Below are 16,071 nucleotides of genomic sequence, written 5' to 3' on the forward strand. Positions count from 1 at the left end.
TTGAGCAGGGCATGGGTTTGCCCGTTTGACCGGGTCATTAATCAACTTCATTTGACCATGTTGGAGGCACTCTCAGAACAGAGCAAAATTCACCTCGCAGGCATGCAGGATTCAGTGTTGTGCGTGAACGAGTAAAAATGGGCTCGTTTATTGGCCGCTCACAATTCGAGGAGCACCGAAAGGTACGGATATATAAGGGGAGTTAGCTAGAAGTGACGGGAGGTGCCGAGAGATGCCGAACATTGTGATTTACGGCAAGGGAACTCGGACCTACTACGGCGCTCACCTTGCAAACAGCTTGGCTCATCCTACAGACAGTTCACTCGATGTGATTACAGTTTTTCTGTCAGTGGTGCTTTAAGAGAATACAGATATTTATATAAGAAAAGAACTAGCTCAAGGGATCTGGATTAAAGCATAGTTGGCTGAAGTGAAAAAGAGAAGTTGAAACAAAAAATGAACATGACCTAGTTTATTTTTTTGGACCACGAACTAAGTTCAAAATTTCCAATATTGAACTATGAACGTGAACTATTTAGATTGGGATGAACTGAACATCTAACTACAAGTCATATTTTGTGACTTGGTACGACACTGAATTGATTATTGTTGCACAAAACAATAATTGTTGCTGCGTTTTTTGCATCACTAATCTGTCAGACCAAGAAAAAAAAACATTTCATATTGCTTTTAACCACCAAAATTATGGAAAATTGGGGTGAGGCACATTAACAGCTGTAAGCTCTAGGTAAGGTCCATCAGGGTTTTCAGGGTGATAATGTCTCATTAATCCCAGCATTCAAGTCTGTTCACAGCATTTCTTGTCAAGAAGGTCATGTTCTCTGTCCATAGTCTGACATCTTACTTGTACAGTAAATCTCTTTTTCAAAGCCCTGAGAAGAAAAAGAACAAAGTGTGGCCACAAGGGGGCACAAGTGTGAGAAGAAAAAAAAGCACAACATTTTGCTCAAGTAAGAGTAACTTCACAAATACTTTAATGTTGGACTTTTTATAGAAAAAAAACAATACAAAACTGCTTTTAGAATGATAAATTAAAATATTTTGTTTGTAAAAAACAGCGACCCTTACTTTCTAATGCCCTTTCCATCATCATTTCTGTCTTTCTTGTCTGAAATGCTCAGGTTTGGAGACTAAACATGAACCCTTTCTAGGTGGAGTCAGATCAGTCTCAAAATTTACTGATGCAAAATGTATGTGTGTGTAAATGCATCCATAAATACGCGAACTGATCCACATATGTGGCCACATTTGTGGATTGTCTCACACATTTCTGGATCAGTTCAAGTATTCGCGGATGCATTTTACACACAGATTTGCATTTGATAATTTTTGAGACTGATCTGACTCTGTTCTCTACAACTTCATAAAATCCAAGAAATTGCATATGGTGTGAGGTGGGGATGGAAAGTTTTTAGTTGTTTGGGTTGACCTCTGACTTCATAATTCACAGTGCATCATGTCAATATGATATATGCATTCATAAGGAACATCAAAACCAAATACAGGATGGCCATCTCAGGGCCTAAGGCAGAAATGCATAAAAAAATTAATAAATAAAAAAATAAAACCACTTTTTGAAATAAAAAATCACTTCCAAATATCACTGTGATCACAGTTTCTTTAAATGGCTGTGGCATGAAAAGACCAAAAAGGATTTTTATACATTAACATGATCCAGCCCAAGGCCAAAGCATTGGTAGCAAACCTATTTAAAAAGGTACCATAAATGCCAAACAGTACATGCAGATTTTGGAGTAACATACGACGCCAAACAGACAATGCTTTCAGTGAAAACAAATATTTCAGCAGGAAAATGCCAAATGACATCTTGCACACAACAGCATGGCCTGCAGTGAGGAGTCCAAGTGGTTGAAAACATGAGACACATCATGAAACAAAAAATACAATACTGAAGACCAGCGGCTGTTGAGCAGCGTAAATAATATTTCTGGGAAAAATGTAGAAATGTTTTATTTTCTAAAAACTTGAGAAGCTGGTCCCCTCGACTGAAGTGTTATTAGGAAGAGGTGATACATTCCATTAATAAACACACTCTTGTTTTGAAATGTGTTGCTGGCATTGATTTCACTGGTAAAGGGACGATGAACGGTATTAAACACAAGTGTTACCATGCGGTGCATTGTTGCAGAGTTAGCTTGAAACAGATGCTTTTAAGTTTTAACGTATGATATGTGTTGTTGTTTTTTCTTTTTTTCATTAACATTACTTTAAGGTTCCATGAGAAATTTGTTTTAATAAGGCAGCAGTAGTATGTTGAAAGAATGTTGAAAGAAAATCTGAATATATTGGACTAATAGTGGTTGAACATGTTTTAACACGAAGTGCATGTCCCAAGGTTTTGTCTTTTGTTTTCAAAGTCTGTTTCAGTAAAACTTATAAAAAAGTAAATGCATACAAAAAAATAAGAGATTCAAAGTGAAAGGTAAAGGAAGCCTCAGGTGAATGCCACTCGCTTGATTGACCGAATCTGAGTACAGGACATCCATGTAATCTGACATCAAAAGAAAAAAGCATGTGTTAGTTAGGGTTGTCGACTCACATTTGACTAAAGAATGGTGAAAATAATGGATGGATTGTTTGACAAGTTTACACCACCGGCAGTTTTGAAGGGAGGGTTAGGGTTAGGCCCTGTCCCAGCATTTTCTGTTTTAAGTGTGGTGTAGTGAGCTCTGTATCATGTTTTCTCGATTAAGAGGGCAGCATGGATAAAAAATGAACATGGGTCATTGATACTTCACAGCCATTATTTTTTGTATGGCAACAGAAACTCTTCAAAGAAATAACCAGCAACAGTGAAGAGATAACTTAAGCATGATTTTGAAAAATTACAGTTTAACTACAGCAAAACAAAAATCGTACCAGGAATTAAATCAAGGGCGTCATCATCATAGGCCAAGGAACCTGTTATCAAAAACATAAAGCATACAGTGTGTTTAACACAGGTCTGAACTTTTTACAAAAAAAATCTGAATTCATCTCTTTGGGATACAATAAGTTTTACAATATGAGGGAACTACTGTGTTTCACTGCTGCCAAACAAACCTACTCTTGTATCAGCACTTGAGATCTTGTGATAAGTTTTTTTTTTTCAATCTAACAGCTGATGAGAGACAAATCTAAAACTGCATTGTTGCAGCTCTGATGCAGCTGCTCCGCTCTGCTGCAGTTACTACTCAATCCCCAGCACTGTCCCACCCACAGTACCATCTGATTGGTTACAAGCAGAGTCATTGCTTGGGTAACAGCCAATCAGCAGCGAGTTATTACAGTTATTGCAGTTACACTGAAATTTTGAAAAACTTTATTTCCTGAAGAAGAATGTAGCTATTTCCTTTTTTTATATTTTCATTTAACTTTATAAAACATGCTGCTGAGCCTGGGAGCTGTTTAATAAATTCATGCTTGAAGGCATTTTAATGAAGTTAAGAGTTGGGGTTTGTATTATTCAAAATTTTGACACCAATTTTTTCAGTTTGACTGCAAATTAATATCAGCTTCAAATATTGGTTATCAGACTCCTTGACTACAAATAATTGGTGTTGGTATCGGCCCTAAAGAAACCATATCGGTCTATCTCTAGCTGGTGTACCCCAGGAGTCAGGTCACACACCCATGAGCCTAGCCCTGATAAGCTTATGACATTAATCTTATAAATCTATGACTTTTTTCTTGTTAAGTTTTAGTTTTTAACTATTTTCTCAGTAATTATGAGATCAATCTCGTAAATTTCTGACAATATTTTCATAAATACATGACATTAGTCTCAAAGGTTTATGAGATGAAGCTTGTAAATTTATGACTTTTTTCTCAAAGATTCATGACTGTATTCTCGTATATTTATGAGATTAATCTCATAAATCAATGATCAATCAATCTTGAATATTTTTGACTTTTTTTGGGGGGGGGGGGAATTATGGGATTAATTTCTTCAATCTTTTTTTTTTCCTAACATAGCCCCGATCCTGTCGTAGTTGGCCAATGGATTCTTTTGGGCCTCCTAGATGGAGGCCCTGTCACATTGTTTTCTGTTGTGTTGTGTAATGAGCTCTGCATCATGTTTTCTTGATTAAAAGAGCAGCACTGATGAAAATAAGCATGACGATAAATGATACTTCACAGCCATGATTATTTGTATTCCAACAGAAACTTTGCAAAGAAATAATCAGTAACAGTGAAAGGATTAATGAGGCATGACTTTGAGAAATTACAGTTCAACCGCTGCAAAAGAAAAATCATACAGTTAAATGTTCCATCGACAGCGAGGAAGGAACGGTGACCTATCACTAAAAGATAGAAAGCATACAATGTGTATAACACAGGTCTGAACTTTTTCATCAATAACCTTTAAAAATTTTAAGTTGAAGCAGAACAACAGAAACATGAAATTGTTTAACTTCTGCAGGATGAAGAGCGTCTATCATAAGATTGAACAAATCCAGTCTTTAACACAGCAGCAGTACACCTGAGTTTGTGATTTTTGGTGAAGTGACTTGTAAAAAAAGTGCTTTAATGTGCTGGAAATACTGTGTGTATTAATTACACTGCTGCCAAACAACATGTCACTGCCCACTCTCACCCCATTCCCCCCTCTATCCACTGTACTTTAAAAGAAAAAGACATACCATCAAATTGACCACCAGAGCTGGAACCACTGGCCTTGAAAGCTACTATCCATAGTCCAAAGAGCAAATAACATGTTATTACAATTCTAAACTTTTTGCATCAGCAAATCTTTGAAATTAACTGTAACATAGCTACAGAAAAATTAAACTGTTGAACTTCTGCTGCATAAAGAATTTACCTCGGGAACTGGAGCCACGGGCTACAGAAACTGTCCGCACAAAAAGACACAAACGTCTGTCAGAAGATTTCATAGATCCAATCTTTCATACAGCAACAGCAACTTTGAATAGACATTTCAAGACAGTTTCTTATACGATGAGTGCATTAAAATAATGGGAGGGCTGTATGTGGTAGGGCTGGGAGAAAAAATCCACGCACAATATATTGAGATTTTTTGTCAAAAAAATCATTTTTTGTTCTTTCAAATTCAAATTTTTCACTTCAGTCCTCGTTTATAAACTTAATCGGAAAAAAGTTACCATTTTTCTACAGCAGAGGGTGAAATGTTTCTGACTCAGGTGATGAGCATTTTATGGGAAAATATGGCTCCTGATATAGTCTGTAGACATTATCATCATCATTTAACTTTTTCACACGGTTCAAAGCAAACTAAAAAATGCAAAAAACATAGATATCAAAAAATTTCAATTTAAAATCAAATCTGCAGCCGAATTGTTGTAATAGAATCAATTGCGAGAATAGCAAATAGTCCAAGTCCTAGTATGTAGTAGTCACACTGCTGCCAAATATCAGGCTTACGCATGTATCTGTCACCACGAGTGTGAGAACCTGAAACGTGGTTAAATTTGTTTAGTTTTTTTTGATAACTGATTAATTAAAAGCAAAAGACAAAAACTGTTCAGTGTACTGCCTGATTGACTGCCTAAACTTCCTCTGGGGGCTGAGTAACCTGTCCTTAAAAACAATTAGAAGCATGTTTTAAGAGTGGTTGTCCCATATTAGACTGAAAAAGGACGCAAAATAACAACAGTAGATTTTCCTACCTCCACGCCTCTCTGCTTTCTGTCGCTGGTCTGTGAAGCAACATCAGTTAGAAAACATAACACCAAAGATAGTTAAATTTCTTCTTCAGTCTTAGAAGGAATCACAGATTAGAATATGTTGTAGGTTGTTTTTATAATTGGAATACATACATGTCTTTTTCTAAGTTGGCACATCCTAATGACTTGTTCTACTCTTAGGAATATGAATCAAACAGTAATCAGTGGCTAACTAATAAATGATGAGAAGTTGTGTTACCCTCGGTCAGTTTGTCAGCAATGAGTGGACCCTCTGGTCCATCCTCTGTTTCTGGCTTTGTGACCACCATGGAGGTGAGAGGGGTGACAAAGCTGTATCGAAGGGCCATGTCCAGAGCCTTCGCTGTGGCATTCTCTTTCTCTTGTGGGGTACCTATGTCACTGAAAAGTCAAATGACACACATCATGAAATGTGATAGTAAAATGTCAACATGTCCTGAGTCTTGAAGATTTTGGACATATTGTCCTTAGTCCTGGCATCGCACATCTTGCTAATCTTTATAGTAAAACTTGATAGAAAGTTGACTCATGAACCTGTTCTCAAGTAGCTGCTGGATGGTGAGGTAGGCCCACAGACGCTCAGAGAAATCCCCATTAACATAGTCCTGACCTGGGTAGATCGTGTCGAAGTTCATCACACTAGCCTTCCCCTGCACTGAAAAGTCTTCTTCAGGCTAGAGGAAGAAAAGAAATCAAGTGGCAGACATTACTGACCAGACATCTCTACCTGTGGTATTTAAAATCAGTAAATCATTTCCAACACAAAACCATGATTTGTTTATTTTTAATTGTCTGATTCTCACCCCCTTTGCTAAGACCTCTACCAAGAAGTTATCCAGGTTGTTGTCAGTCACTCGACCTGTGACTACAATCTCTGAGCCATTAAACAACTGGCTATAATGGTTTTGGGTCAAGAATAGCACTGCATTTTCAGGATACTGAAGGTTCACATCCAAGAGCAAAGGGCTGGACACCTCCTCATAGAAGCCCTGAAACAAAAACACAACCCAGACAATGCTCTGAGAAGAAATAACATTTAGTGTGAACCTTGAATTGTTCTGGTAATAAACTTTTACCTGAAGTTGAAGCGATGCATCTGATCCCTCAAATATTCTGCGGGCCAGTCCCTTGTTTTGTTTGCTCATCACGTCAAGGAAGGAGTAATCCACATCATTTCCAAACCCCAGAGAGAACAGGGACATTTTACCCGCAATAGCTGAGCGCACATTCTGCTGGATTTTCTTAAGGTTTGATTCCCCTTTGAACACAAACACATACAGACATGTATAAACACAAAACGTTAAACCCTTTGACATTGACTACTTGAGGATTTCACTCAAGACCCCATAAAGCTTCAAAAACTTTTAATTCTATTGTGAACCACATCATCCAGACAGTCTGGTTTAGATCAGCAAGGTTTGGTACGGGTTGGCTCAGTTACGCTTGACCCTGTTTGCGTTCCCACAGCCAACCGAGCCACCCTCATGGAAGGTGGTGAGCGAGCCAATGCAAATAGCTGCATCAGTTACATAATAGCATGACGCCATAACAGCGCAACACAGTGGACCCGCTAATAAATCCAATTAAGAAGAGAAATGTGACACAGTAAACAAAGAGCAACAATGGAGAACAGTGAAGCCTTATTTCAGAGAAGACTGTGTGCCACGAGGAGAAATACAGCTGCTGACGCAAAGTTAAGTGACGATTCTTTGGATGAATCGACAGACTGCAGTGTTTTAGCTCCATCTCTTGGGTCGGATCGTTTAGTCTGGCACTCTTACAGAAGGGTCCCAAAAAATGTGACGGCTTGTCTCGGTTATTTGGGGATACGTCCCAGGATTAGTCAGTGATTAGCCATAAAATGCGTGCCATGCCATAGAGATTTGACTTGCCGTTAAACATTCTGGTCCTGCTTGACTCATTCGGAAAGCTGGTATGTTGCATTTAGGAGTAACCTATGTTGGCACCGATAATCTCGTTTTGAAGAGTGGATGATGATCAGGCATAAATCTAGAAGGGAGACTTTTTCAAGATCTATCTATCCAATGATCTATCTATTTATTTATTTATTTTTTAGTTTGACTCAAACCCTCTGTCATAACATGAACCACCAGCATATATGGCAAACCCGTGGATGCTGTGTCTACTCCATGGTACTTTTCAACCTGCTATCACTTTTTTGGCAAACCATGGAAAACTAATACTAGACAAATTAATCTCCATAAAATGTTTGATTTTTGGGACAAAACTTTTTTTTTTTTCTAATTTCATGCTCAAAAAACAGACAGTGATAATCCTTGTTAAAAATCATGAGTGGTCCACATCCACTAACCTCATTATTGACTTCTGAGAAAATAAATTGGTACAATCTTTGGAATAAACAGGCTTACCGCTGTTTGGCATCCCATCAGTCAGTAAAATGATCATATCTGCGCTCCTCTCTGGAACGTCCTTATTTCTTCTTCCCGCCATCAGCATGTTGACTGCTCTCAGAACAGCGTCATTGATATTGGTCGCTGAAAGGCAGAGACACGGTGAACAGAAAAACATTTGTTTAAGGACAATACCAGACAAAAAAATGAAATAACACTACCTTGAACCTTCTCGCTTCAAAAGGGAACAACTAAAGCAGCTCTTAAAATGATTCTTTCTCTTTTCAAAACCTCAAATTCAAACAAATTTTTAGCCGCTGATAAGGAGGAGTATTAAAAACTGAAACACATTTTTCCCTCATACATCCATTGTCCCGCAGCTTCCTGATGTACTTTATGGCCTGAGACAGATTTTCCTTCGATGCTTTGGTGAGTGAGTTCTTCCAGGTGATAATTTTATCATCAAACAGGATGAGAGCAAAGTGGTCCTCCTCATGGAGGTCCTTCAGAATGGCAGCCAAAGCATCCCGGGTCTGCAAAAGGTCTCAGAGTCACCAAAGAGGATGTGCAAATTCTACAAACAAATGATGTTCAGACAAACAACGTGTGTGACCTGTTCAATCTTTCTTCCAGCCATCGATCCACTCCTGTCGATCACAAACACCACGTTCTTGGGGATTCTGGGCAGGTCAGGAGGAGCGAAAAAATGCACAAAGTATCCGTTCACAATCTGAGAATCACAACAAGAACAGGTTCAGGTGGTTAATGACAGTCAGCACTAAGAAGAGTGAACATACAGGTGATACTTTTGCTTCAGGTCTTTGTCAGCAGCTGACCTGAACCTGCCCCAGGCTCTTCTCTCGTTTCACATCATACTTAATGATAAAATCTCCATCAATGATGCTGCCTTCACATCCCAGACATTTCCTCTGCTGCTCCATAGACGGTGAGAAAGAGATATGAGCCTAAAAAACATTAATGTAATTCAAGTGAACAACATTCATGATCATCAAAGTCCATCAAAAGAGGAGAGAAATCTGTCCAGTAATTTACCTTATTGTCTGTGACTGTTTTCTCCACTAGTGACAGCAGATCATTGGTGAGGAAGGATGCAGTGGCTTCAACAAAAGCGATTCCCTGGGGCTCAAATATGTCTGCCACAATCTGTGTCCACAGAGAAACACAGACATGCACACAGAACAAGAAAGGCAGATTAAGGACAAAATCAGTGTGAGCCAATGATACTAAACTTTGACAGGACTTTCTCAATGTGTGGCCATTCAAAAATAAATAAATGAGAGAGCAGGGTGGGTTTACCTGAAACTCCTGAACCGGTTGTTGGTGTTTGACTCGGGTCAGAATCTCATAGTGGCCCAGGTTCCTCTTTAGGAGCTCCTCATGGGTCAGAATAAAAGTTACGCTGCTGTTGCTCGCAATGTTGACAGACACAGAAAACTTCTCCATCTTTCTCCCAGAGGCCCTGCAATGATGAACACATATTACTGTGTTTGATAGTCTGACAATTAACTTGTGTTTTCAGATCATTTCCAGTCCAGCATACTTGACCAGTCCAGCAGTTTGTCCAGAGGAAACAGCCTTCTCATACTGTTTCTTGGCTTTCTCCTTCTCCTTCACCTCTCCAACATACACCTGACCCTCAATTTCCCTGCAAGCACAAGACAGCCGTCAAGGTAGAGAATTACACGATTCGATCTCTTCGTCAGAGACAGTGAGATCTGACTTACATGCTGAAGTTGGTGATGAAAGCAGTTTTTGGCAGCTCCACCTCAAAGAAGATTTCCTGTGAGGTGCTGGCTTTGTTTAGAGCTTTAGAGGTCATGACAGTGTGAGCAAAACGAGACGTCACAGTGCAGTGCACCATCACGCTGTACACCTCCACCGCCTGAAAGTCAGGGCGGAGTTTGAGACGTGGCACTCTTATGAAATTCTATGTTTGTTTTTTGTCTGAAAAAGCAGTTTTACTTACAGCAAACCAACAAACCAACAGGAGTTAAGGAGACATGGAAAAGAGCACTGATGGCCAGCTCACTACATAATAAGGAGTTAGATATCATAAGGTTCTCATAAATGTTCACTCCACTTCTTTGGGAGTCAAAGTCTGTGTAGGAAGTTTAAACGCTGTCATTTGGTTGAACTACTCTTTTCTAGATTGGAAAGTCAATCAATGCAGAAAGAAATTAAATGAAAAGGTGAAACTTTTTCAAAATTACTTAAAAAGTCCCAAGAGGGCCTTCAAAGCTCCTGTGAGGAATGTTTACTGTGCTGCTGTCTTGGGCAGGAGTCACTTATAAAAGAATGTATTTTTTCATCTTAATGTGACTATTCCCGGTAAAATAAAGGTTAAATATAAAATAAATAAGTCAATTATTAAAAGGAAGGTCATACATCTATTCTGATATAAACGTAATATTATCTTACAGAGTCTGTGCTTCTTTTCTGTGGAAGAAAAAAAAGAGAGAAACAGTTTATATCCATAATCAAATCGGTTCCTTTTTCATTTTTAAGATGGTTGTGAAATAGAACGGATGAAATGAGCAAAGAAAAAATCTTTCATTTACCTTGATTGACCTGGTGCCCATGGTCCCTCTGTTGTCCTGAAACACAACAGAAGTATGGATACAAAGAAATGCAGCATTAGAAAACCATCTTAACCCCTTGATGCCTGTTGACGCAAATTTGTGACATACCCTTTCAGGTCTCGATGCAGCAGAAATGACTTTTGTATCTCATTATTACCTAATGATTCATATTCTTCACATACCAAAGATTGTATCAGATCCACTATGTCACAATACATTGGTCAAGGGATGAACTTCTCGTCTATATATATAATAGAACCTAGTCATTACTATTGTGTGTACTATACTCAAATTTAAAATCTCCACTTAATTTAACATCTGTAAGAATGCAAAAACACATAACAACAATCTATGTACAATCTGTAATTGTTAATTTACTCAGGCAGTAAGGGGTTTAGAAAATGTTGGACTGTTTGAAACCACTAACCCTTAGATAAGCCACTCTTTCCAGTGTTACACCCATGAAACCATAGACCAAAAAAACACCCACATGTTAATTTTCACAAAGTTATCATTAGATTAAGTTACTGGGGACTATCATGTGAGCACTGCAGGGACATGTCTGTGAAGTAAGGTGTGAACCCCAAAACCAGACCAACCACTTTGAGCAGGTGGAGGAGATGAGGACTGGTTTTAAAGGTCACTTAACAAACAAGCTGACAGGAATAAACAGGCAGCAACAGGTTGTAATAGACAGTGGACCAGTGAACAGGGTTTTGTAAGATATGGGCCAGGTATCTGGCTGGGCATGTTAGAGTCTGATATGTCACAACAACCTGAAATGTTATAACTTTTTGCACAAGATGTAACAACTTGTTACATTTTGGAGCAGTTATCACATTTTGGGTTTTACTACATTTTTGATTCAGGTTTTCCAGTTATATATCGTGTTTCTCTGCTGTCACTTTGCTTGTTTAGTTTTTCCTTTACAGCTGTGATTTTTTTGTTTTCATTCAGTTCTTAGTTTCGGGTGTCAGGGCAGTGTTATGGTATCTGCATAGGATATGAATCCCTAAAAAAGTCCCCACTTTGACAGTGACCTGTCCAGTGGAAAATGTTTTGAACAGACATGAAATCCACCTTTATTCTCATTACACTATTTAAACTGCCATGCTCTGAATGTGAGTAAACATCTGCAGCTTCTTTTTGCTGGACAGTCGAACAGGTGGTAAGGACACACTAAAAACCCCACCGACTGACTGACTGACTGACTGACTGACTGACTGACTGACTGACTGACTGACTGACTGACTGACTGAAAAAAGGGTATAATGCATGGCTGGTTGTAAGCTGAAGAGGGCTCTTATAGCTCGTAAAATAAAAGACAGCATTACAATACAGCACTACTCCACATTGTGAGCAAAAGAACAAATTTCAAGAAGAGGTCTTCAACAGGGGGTCCACAACCCTTAGGGAATCTGTGGAGGTACTGCAGGTGGTCTGTGACATTGTTTTTTTTATTATTTCAAGTAAAAATTCCCAAAGATTTTCCCATTTTTATTCATGTCATTGTCTTTGAACACACATCAGTGGATACACAAGGTGTTACCTTTCATTCAGAAATGAACACATCCAGCAACACAACAAGTCTCTCATACTGCACACTAGTGATGTGCGGATCGATACTGAAATATCGACACTTCCAATACCAGCTCTCTGTGCTTTAAAATCGATTCTAAAACCATAATATCGATACTTTTGATACTTCAGTAATTTGAGGTCCTGTAAATTATTAACAGGAACACAGCGAGTCACCAAACTTATAAGAACGTATCTGAATTATACGCCGTTCTGTCTGAACTACTTTTTCTTCTGCCTGACTAAGTGCATAATGTGTCAGTGCAGCTGCATGCTGCTCAGTTTGTCACTCTACACTACACTTAGAGCTATTTTAGCTCCACAAACAGCCAAGATGCAGTTTAGGATATTTTAAGAAAAAACGTCAGGACTTGTGGCAACACAGCGATCCTTATTAAACACCCTAGGTTGAATCACAACCAAGAATACGAGGCATTTATGATGAGGTGGACAGAGGAGGAGGAGAGGTCAGCGTCAGATGCTGCCAGGGTGATATAGATATGGCTATGAAATAAGTAACAAAATAAATACATGCTTCAATAAATAACTGCATGAGTTCATTTAGAGTGATGATACATGAGTCAAGGAGATAATCTCACATAGGCAAAACAGCCTGGAGTAATTCAGGTAAGGTTCCCTAAGGAATTGATTAGTTGAAGTGGATTACAAACAACAGGTGACATTAAATTACACAGAACAGTTGCAATAAAACAGTCATGGTGAGTTAAGAAAACTATCTTCAAGAAAAAATAAATAAAAGATAACATTTAATCTATAAAATATACCCATTATAAATTTACAACCCATCTAATTTTCTGTAACTGTTGAATAAATCATTCAAAATGTAGGCATTGACAAACTTGTGAAATCATTGGGGCATGTAATTATTTAATGGTATATTGTACTGGCAAATTCAAGTTAGTGGTATGATTTAGAATGCCCTAATTATCTTTTCTTTAGATTTACCAGACCCATTACATGTATTTACAGTAAGTATCGGTATTGGATCGGTATCGCCGATACCAACCTGAATTTTACTCAGTATCGGATCGGAAAGGAAATCAGTGGTATCGAACATCACTACTGCACACAAGTTCACTCAGCATTGGACTTCATCCTCAAGAAGGAGAAAGAAGGAAGACCCACCTCTATTGCTGCTCTGCCAATCATACTGCTGCATGTTTTATACTGGCCCTGTCAGGTTCCCCAGAACATCTATCTATCTATCTATCTATCTATCTATCTATCTATCTATCTATCTATCTATACTTTCTACTACAGTAAAGTACCAGTGAAGGGTAGAGGCTTTAAAGGTAAAGGCGTTAAAGATAAGACTTTTTCCCGCTATAACAGTTCAGGGTGATTTCATACACATCACAGCGTAAAGTTGGTCGCAATGTAAAGCACTACGACAGGTACACACACCATATACACACCATGGTAAGTAAATGAAACAATAGCTGCACAACAGACTAACTTCCAACACTTCTGCCACAGCCGGATGTGTGCACTTCACAGAAATCTTTCTCTACCTCATCAGCAAAATCTCTGTTACTGCTAAGCAAAGAACGTCACATGAAAGACAGTGTTTGGGAAATACATCTGAAACCGCAGCTCACTTGAACTGGCTTTAGCAGACGGTATACAGCCAGATGACCAATAACGGATGAGCTCAAGATATAAAATAACGGAACAGACTTTGTTTACAGTCATATTTGTGTACACACCTCTGTTCGTGCATCTGTGCGAGAAACGACCAGGGCTTTCTCTGTCTGGGCTATGTCCCAGGTGCAGACACAAACCAACAGCAGCAGCAGAAGCATGACTCTCCACGATTCATGCGTGCTTGCGGAACAGAAGAGCCTTTTATTTGGCATGGCTGTAAACAAGTGAGGAGGAAGTTCAGACAGTCACGTCTTCCCTTCTGGTTAGTATCAGTACCCCGCCCACGCTCTGCTGGAGGTGGGGGTCGCTGTGGAGTCCCAAAGATCCAAAGTCAGAATCCTCGCTTCCACCACTTGCGTCATTCTCTTGTGTCTGAGTCCCTCCCACCAAAAAATCCACAGGAGAGATGCAGAGAAATGAAGAGAGAAAGGCGAAAAAGAGGAGATTGTATTTATTTATTTAAGAGAAATGATTCCTCGAAGCGTCTCATGCAGAGCGCGTCAGTTGATCACATGCGCAGACACAAACAGCTGTTTGTGTCTGCGCATGTGCGCTGTAACACCTGATAAAATAAAACCGTTACAGTGATTTGTCTGTGTTTTCACCTGCTGTATATCCAACACATGAAGAAAAACCTGCACTCCGTGTATTAGGCGCCCCATATAGAAATACATGGATCACTCATCTGGAGAAATGCTTCATTAATAGATCATTTAGCCTGTATCTAAAGCGTAACTGATGAACTTTGAAACTTTTAACTAAGTTTATGGCACATGATTAGGCTCCAGGTCAAGCTTCCGGTAAAGTAGTAGTTCATTGTGTCACTCTTCCCTTACATATCCCCATGAAGCTTTATGAACATAAAAGGAAAGTAACAACAGACAGATACTTCTCTTACTCTTAAACTGTCCTCATAATGAAAAAGAAAACCAAAAGTAAAATCAATGACAAATACTTGGTCATGAATATTTCAGTTCTATCTATTTTATTGCACTATATGATCCACTTTTATCAGGGTTATCTTGAGTGACTGTTATCAGCTGGTCTTGATGTGCAGTTTCAGAGAAGTCTGAGTCACTGTCGTGTCCTATCAGTGAGTGATATCCTTAGACTTGTTTGTAGTTAGAAGCCATATTGGAAATGGGTAGGGATTTGAACCTCAACACTAACATGTACCAGGTGCCTTACCTGTCAGTTAGCTGAGCTATGGCTCTGATTGGGATCCCGTCATCTTAATAGCTTGGGCACTTGTCAAACTCAATTTTCAAAGTTATATTTTTTGGGCTTTTATGTCTTTAATCAGAGAGGAGAGGTCAGCTGATAGAGCAGGAAACAGGGCGGGTGAGAAGTGACATGTGGGAATGAGGCCACAGGCTGGATCTGAACCACATAGTCTGCATGAAGGCAAACCTCATAGAGGGATACCTAGACCACTGGACTGTCTGCACCTACAAACTAGATTTTTTTTAGTGTTTCTCATCGCCTTTTGACTTCCCCAGAGCTTGCCCTTGTGCCTCCTGGCTCATCAATCTGGAGAAGACAGTAGTTTGAGGCTTTAGACTTACCCCATGGGTGTTGGGTGTTACTCTGGAGTGTTATTCCTACATCTAAATGATGACAGAATAAGCTAAATACTGCTGCATCAGCTGTGTCTGCACACAGCAAAACTAAAAAAATAGGTAAAATGTCAACAGGCATGGGGCTTTGTGTCTGTGTTTTACCCAAGTCTTAACATTTGAAGCCAGTGCAGAACTTAATTCACCTTTTTATTATTTAACTGCACCTGTCGCTCCAGTTCAGAGGTATCGGAGACTACTAGTGTGTCCCAAATCGCATACTTCCATACTGTGTACTCAAAATTTTCAAATTGAGTGTACTAAGCATACTACATACTCACTGGCTTAGTGCGCAAATTTTGAGGGTGTAGTGCTGTCCCAAATCGCATACTGCCGAGTGCCGTACTTACCGGGAATGATGACATGATGTCGACCTCTTCTTCTACGTCTAATTGTGACCGGCTTCCAGCGCGTTTCCGCCAAACACCGCCACTATTTGCCAGCAAATTTTCAAAGCCTTTTCAGTAGTATATTAAACACAGCTAATAACACGATCAGCGGTGTAGAGTTTATTAATGGGGGTCGGTGCAGCTGA

The 16,071-nt window shown here is 39.2% G+C and overlaps 1 protein-coding gene across 3 annotated transcripts; it reads right to left on the reverse strand.

Annotated features, from left to right (window-relative positions):
• Positions 1-2,242: 2,242 nt before the first annotated feature.
• LOC141801814 (inter-alpha-trypsin inhibitor heavy chain H3-like) lies at positions 2,243-14,436 on the reverse strand. Of its 3 annotated transcripts, none has more exons than XM_074685222.1 (20): positions 13,983-14,436; positions 10,657-10,692; positions 10,517-10,534; positions 9,823-9,980; positions 9,639-9,743; positions 9,395-9,557; positions 9,131-9,241; positions 8,914-9,042; positions 8,691-8,807; positions 8,442-8,610; positions 8,096-8,221; positions 6,782-6,963; positions 6,509-6,694; positions 6,240-6,379; positions 5,926-6,086; positions 5,670-5,699; positions 4,844-4,873; positions 4,665-4,706; positions 2,902-2,943; positions 2,243-2,533 (listed from the first exon to the last, which is right to left on the reverse strand). In XM_074685222.1, exons 1-20 carry the CDS (start codon positions 14,130-14,132, stop codon positions 2,406-2,408), a joined length of 2,223 nt encoding a protein of 740 aa, XP_074541323.1. In that variant the 5' UTR covers positions 14,133-14,436; the 3' UTR covers positions 2,243-2,405. The 3 variants fall into 3 exon arrangements, with proteins under 3 accessions (XP_074541323.1, XP_074541246.1, XP_074541406.1); XM_074685145.1 differs by having other exon boundaries at positions 4,665-4,709; XM_074685305.1 differs by lacking the exons at positions 4,665-4,706; positions 4,844-4,873.
• Positions 14,437-16,071: the final 1,635 nt, after the last annotated feature.

This window comes from Halichoeres trimaculatus, unplaced genomic scaffold (genome assembly GCF_033239565.1).
Source record: "Halichoeres trimaculatus isolate MK-OKI-2021-1 unplaced genomic scaffold, fHalTri1.1 fHalTri1_scaffold_1, whole genome shotgun sequence".
NCBI lineage: Eukaryota > Metazoa > Chordata > Actinopteri > Labriformes > Labridae > Halichoeres > Halichoeres trimaculatus.

Coding starts and splice junctions, on each gene's coding strand:
- LOC141801814 (XM_074685145.1), bottom strand. CDS start 14,132: ATGCCAAATAAAAGGCTCTTCTGTTCCGCAAGCACGCATGAATCGTGG. Junction 6,964..8,095: donor TGATGGGATGCCAAACAGCG/GTAAGCCTGTTT, acceptor TTGTGTTCAAAG/GGGAATCAAACCTTAAGAAA. Junction 4,710..4,843: donor CCGTGGCTCCAGTTCCCGAG/GTAAATTCTTTA, acceptor GACTATGGATAG/TAGCTTTCAAGGCCAGTGGT.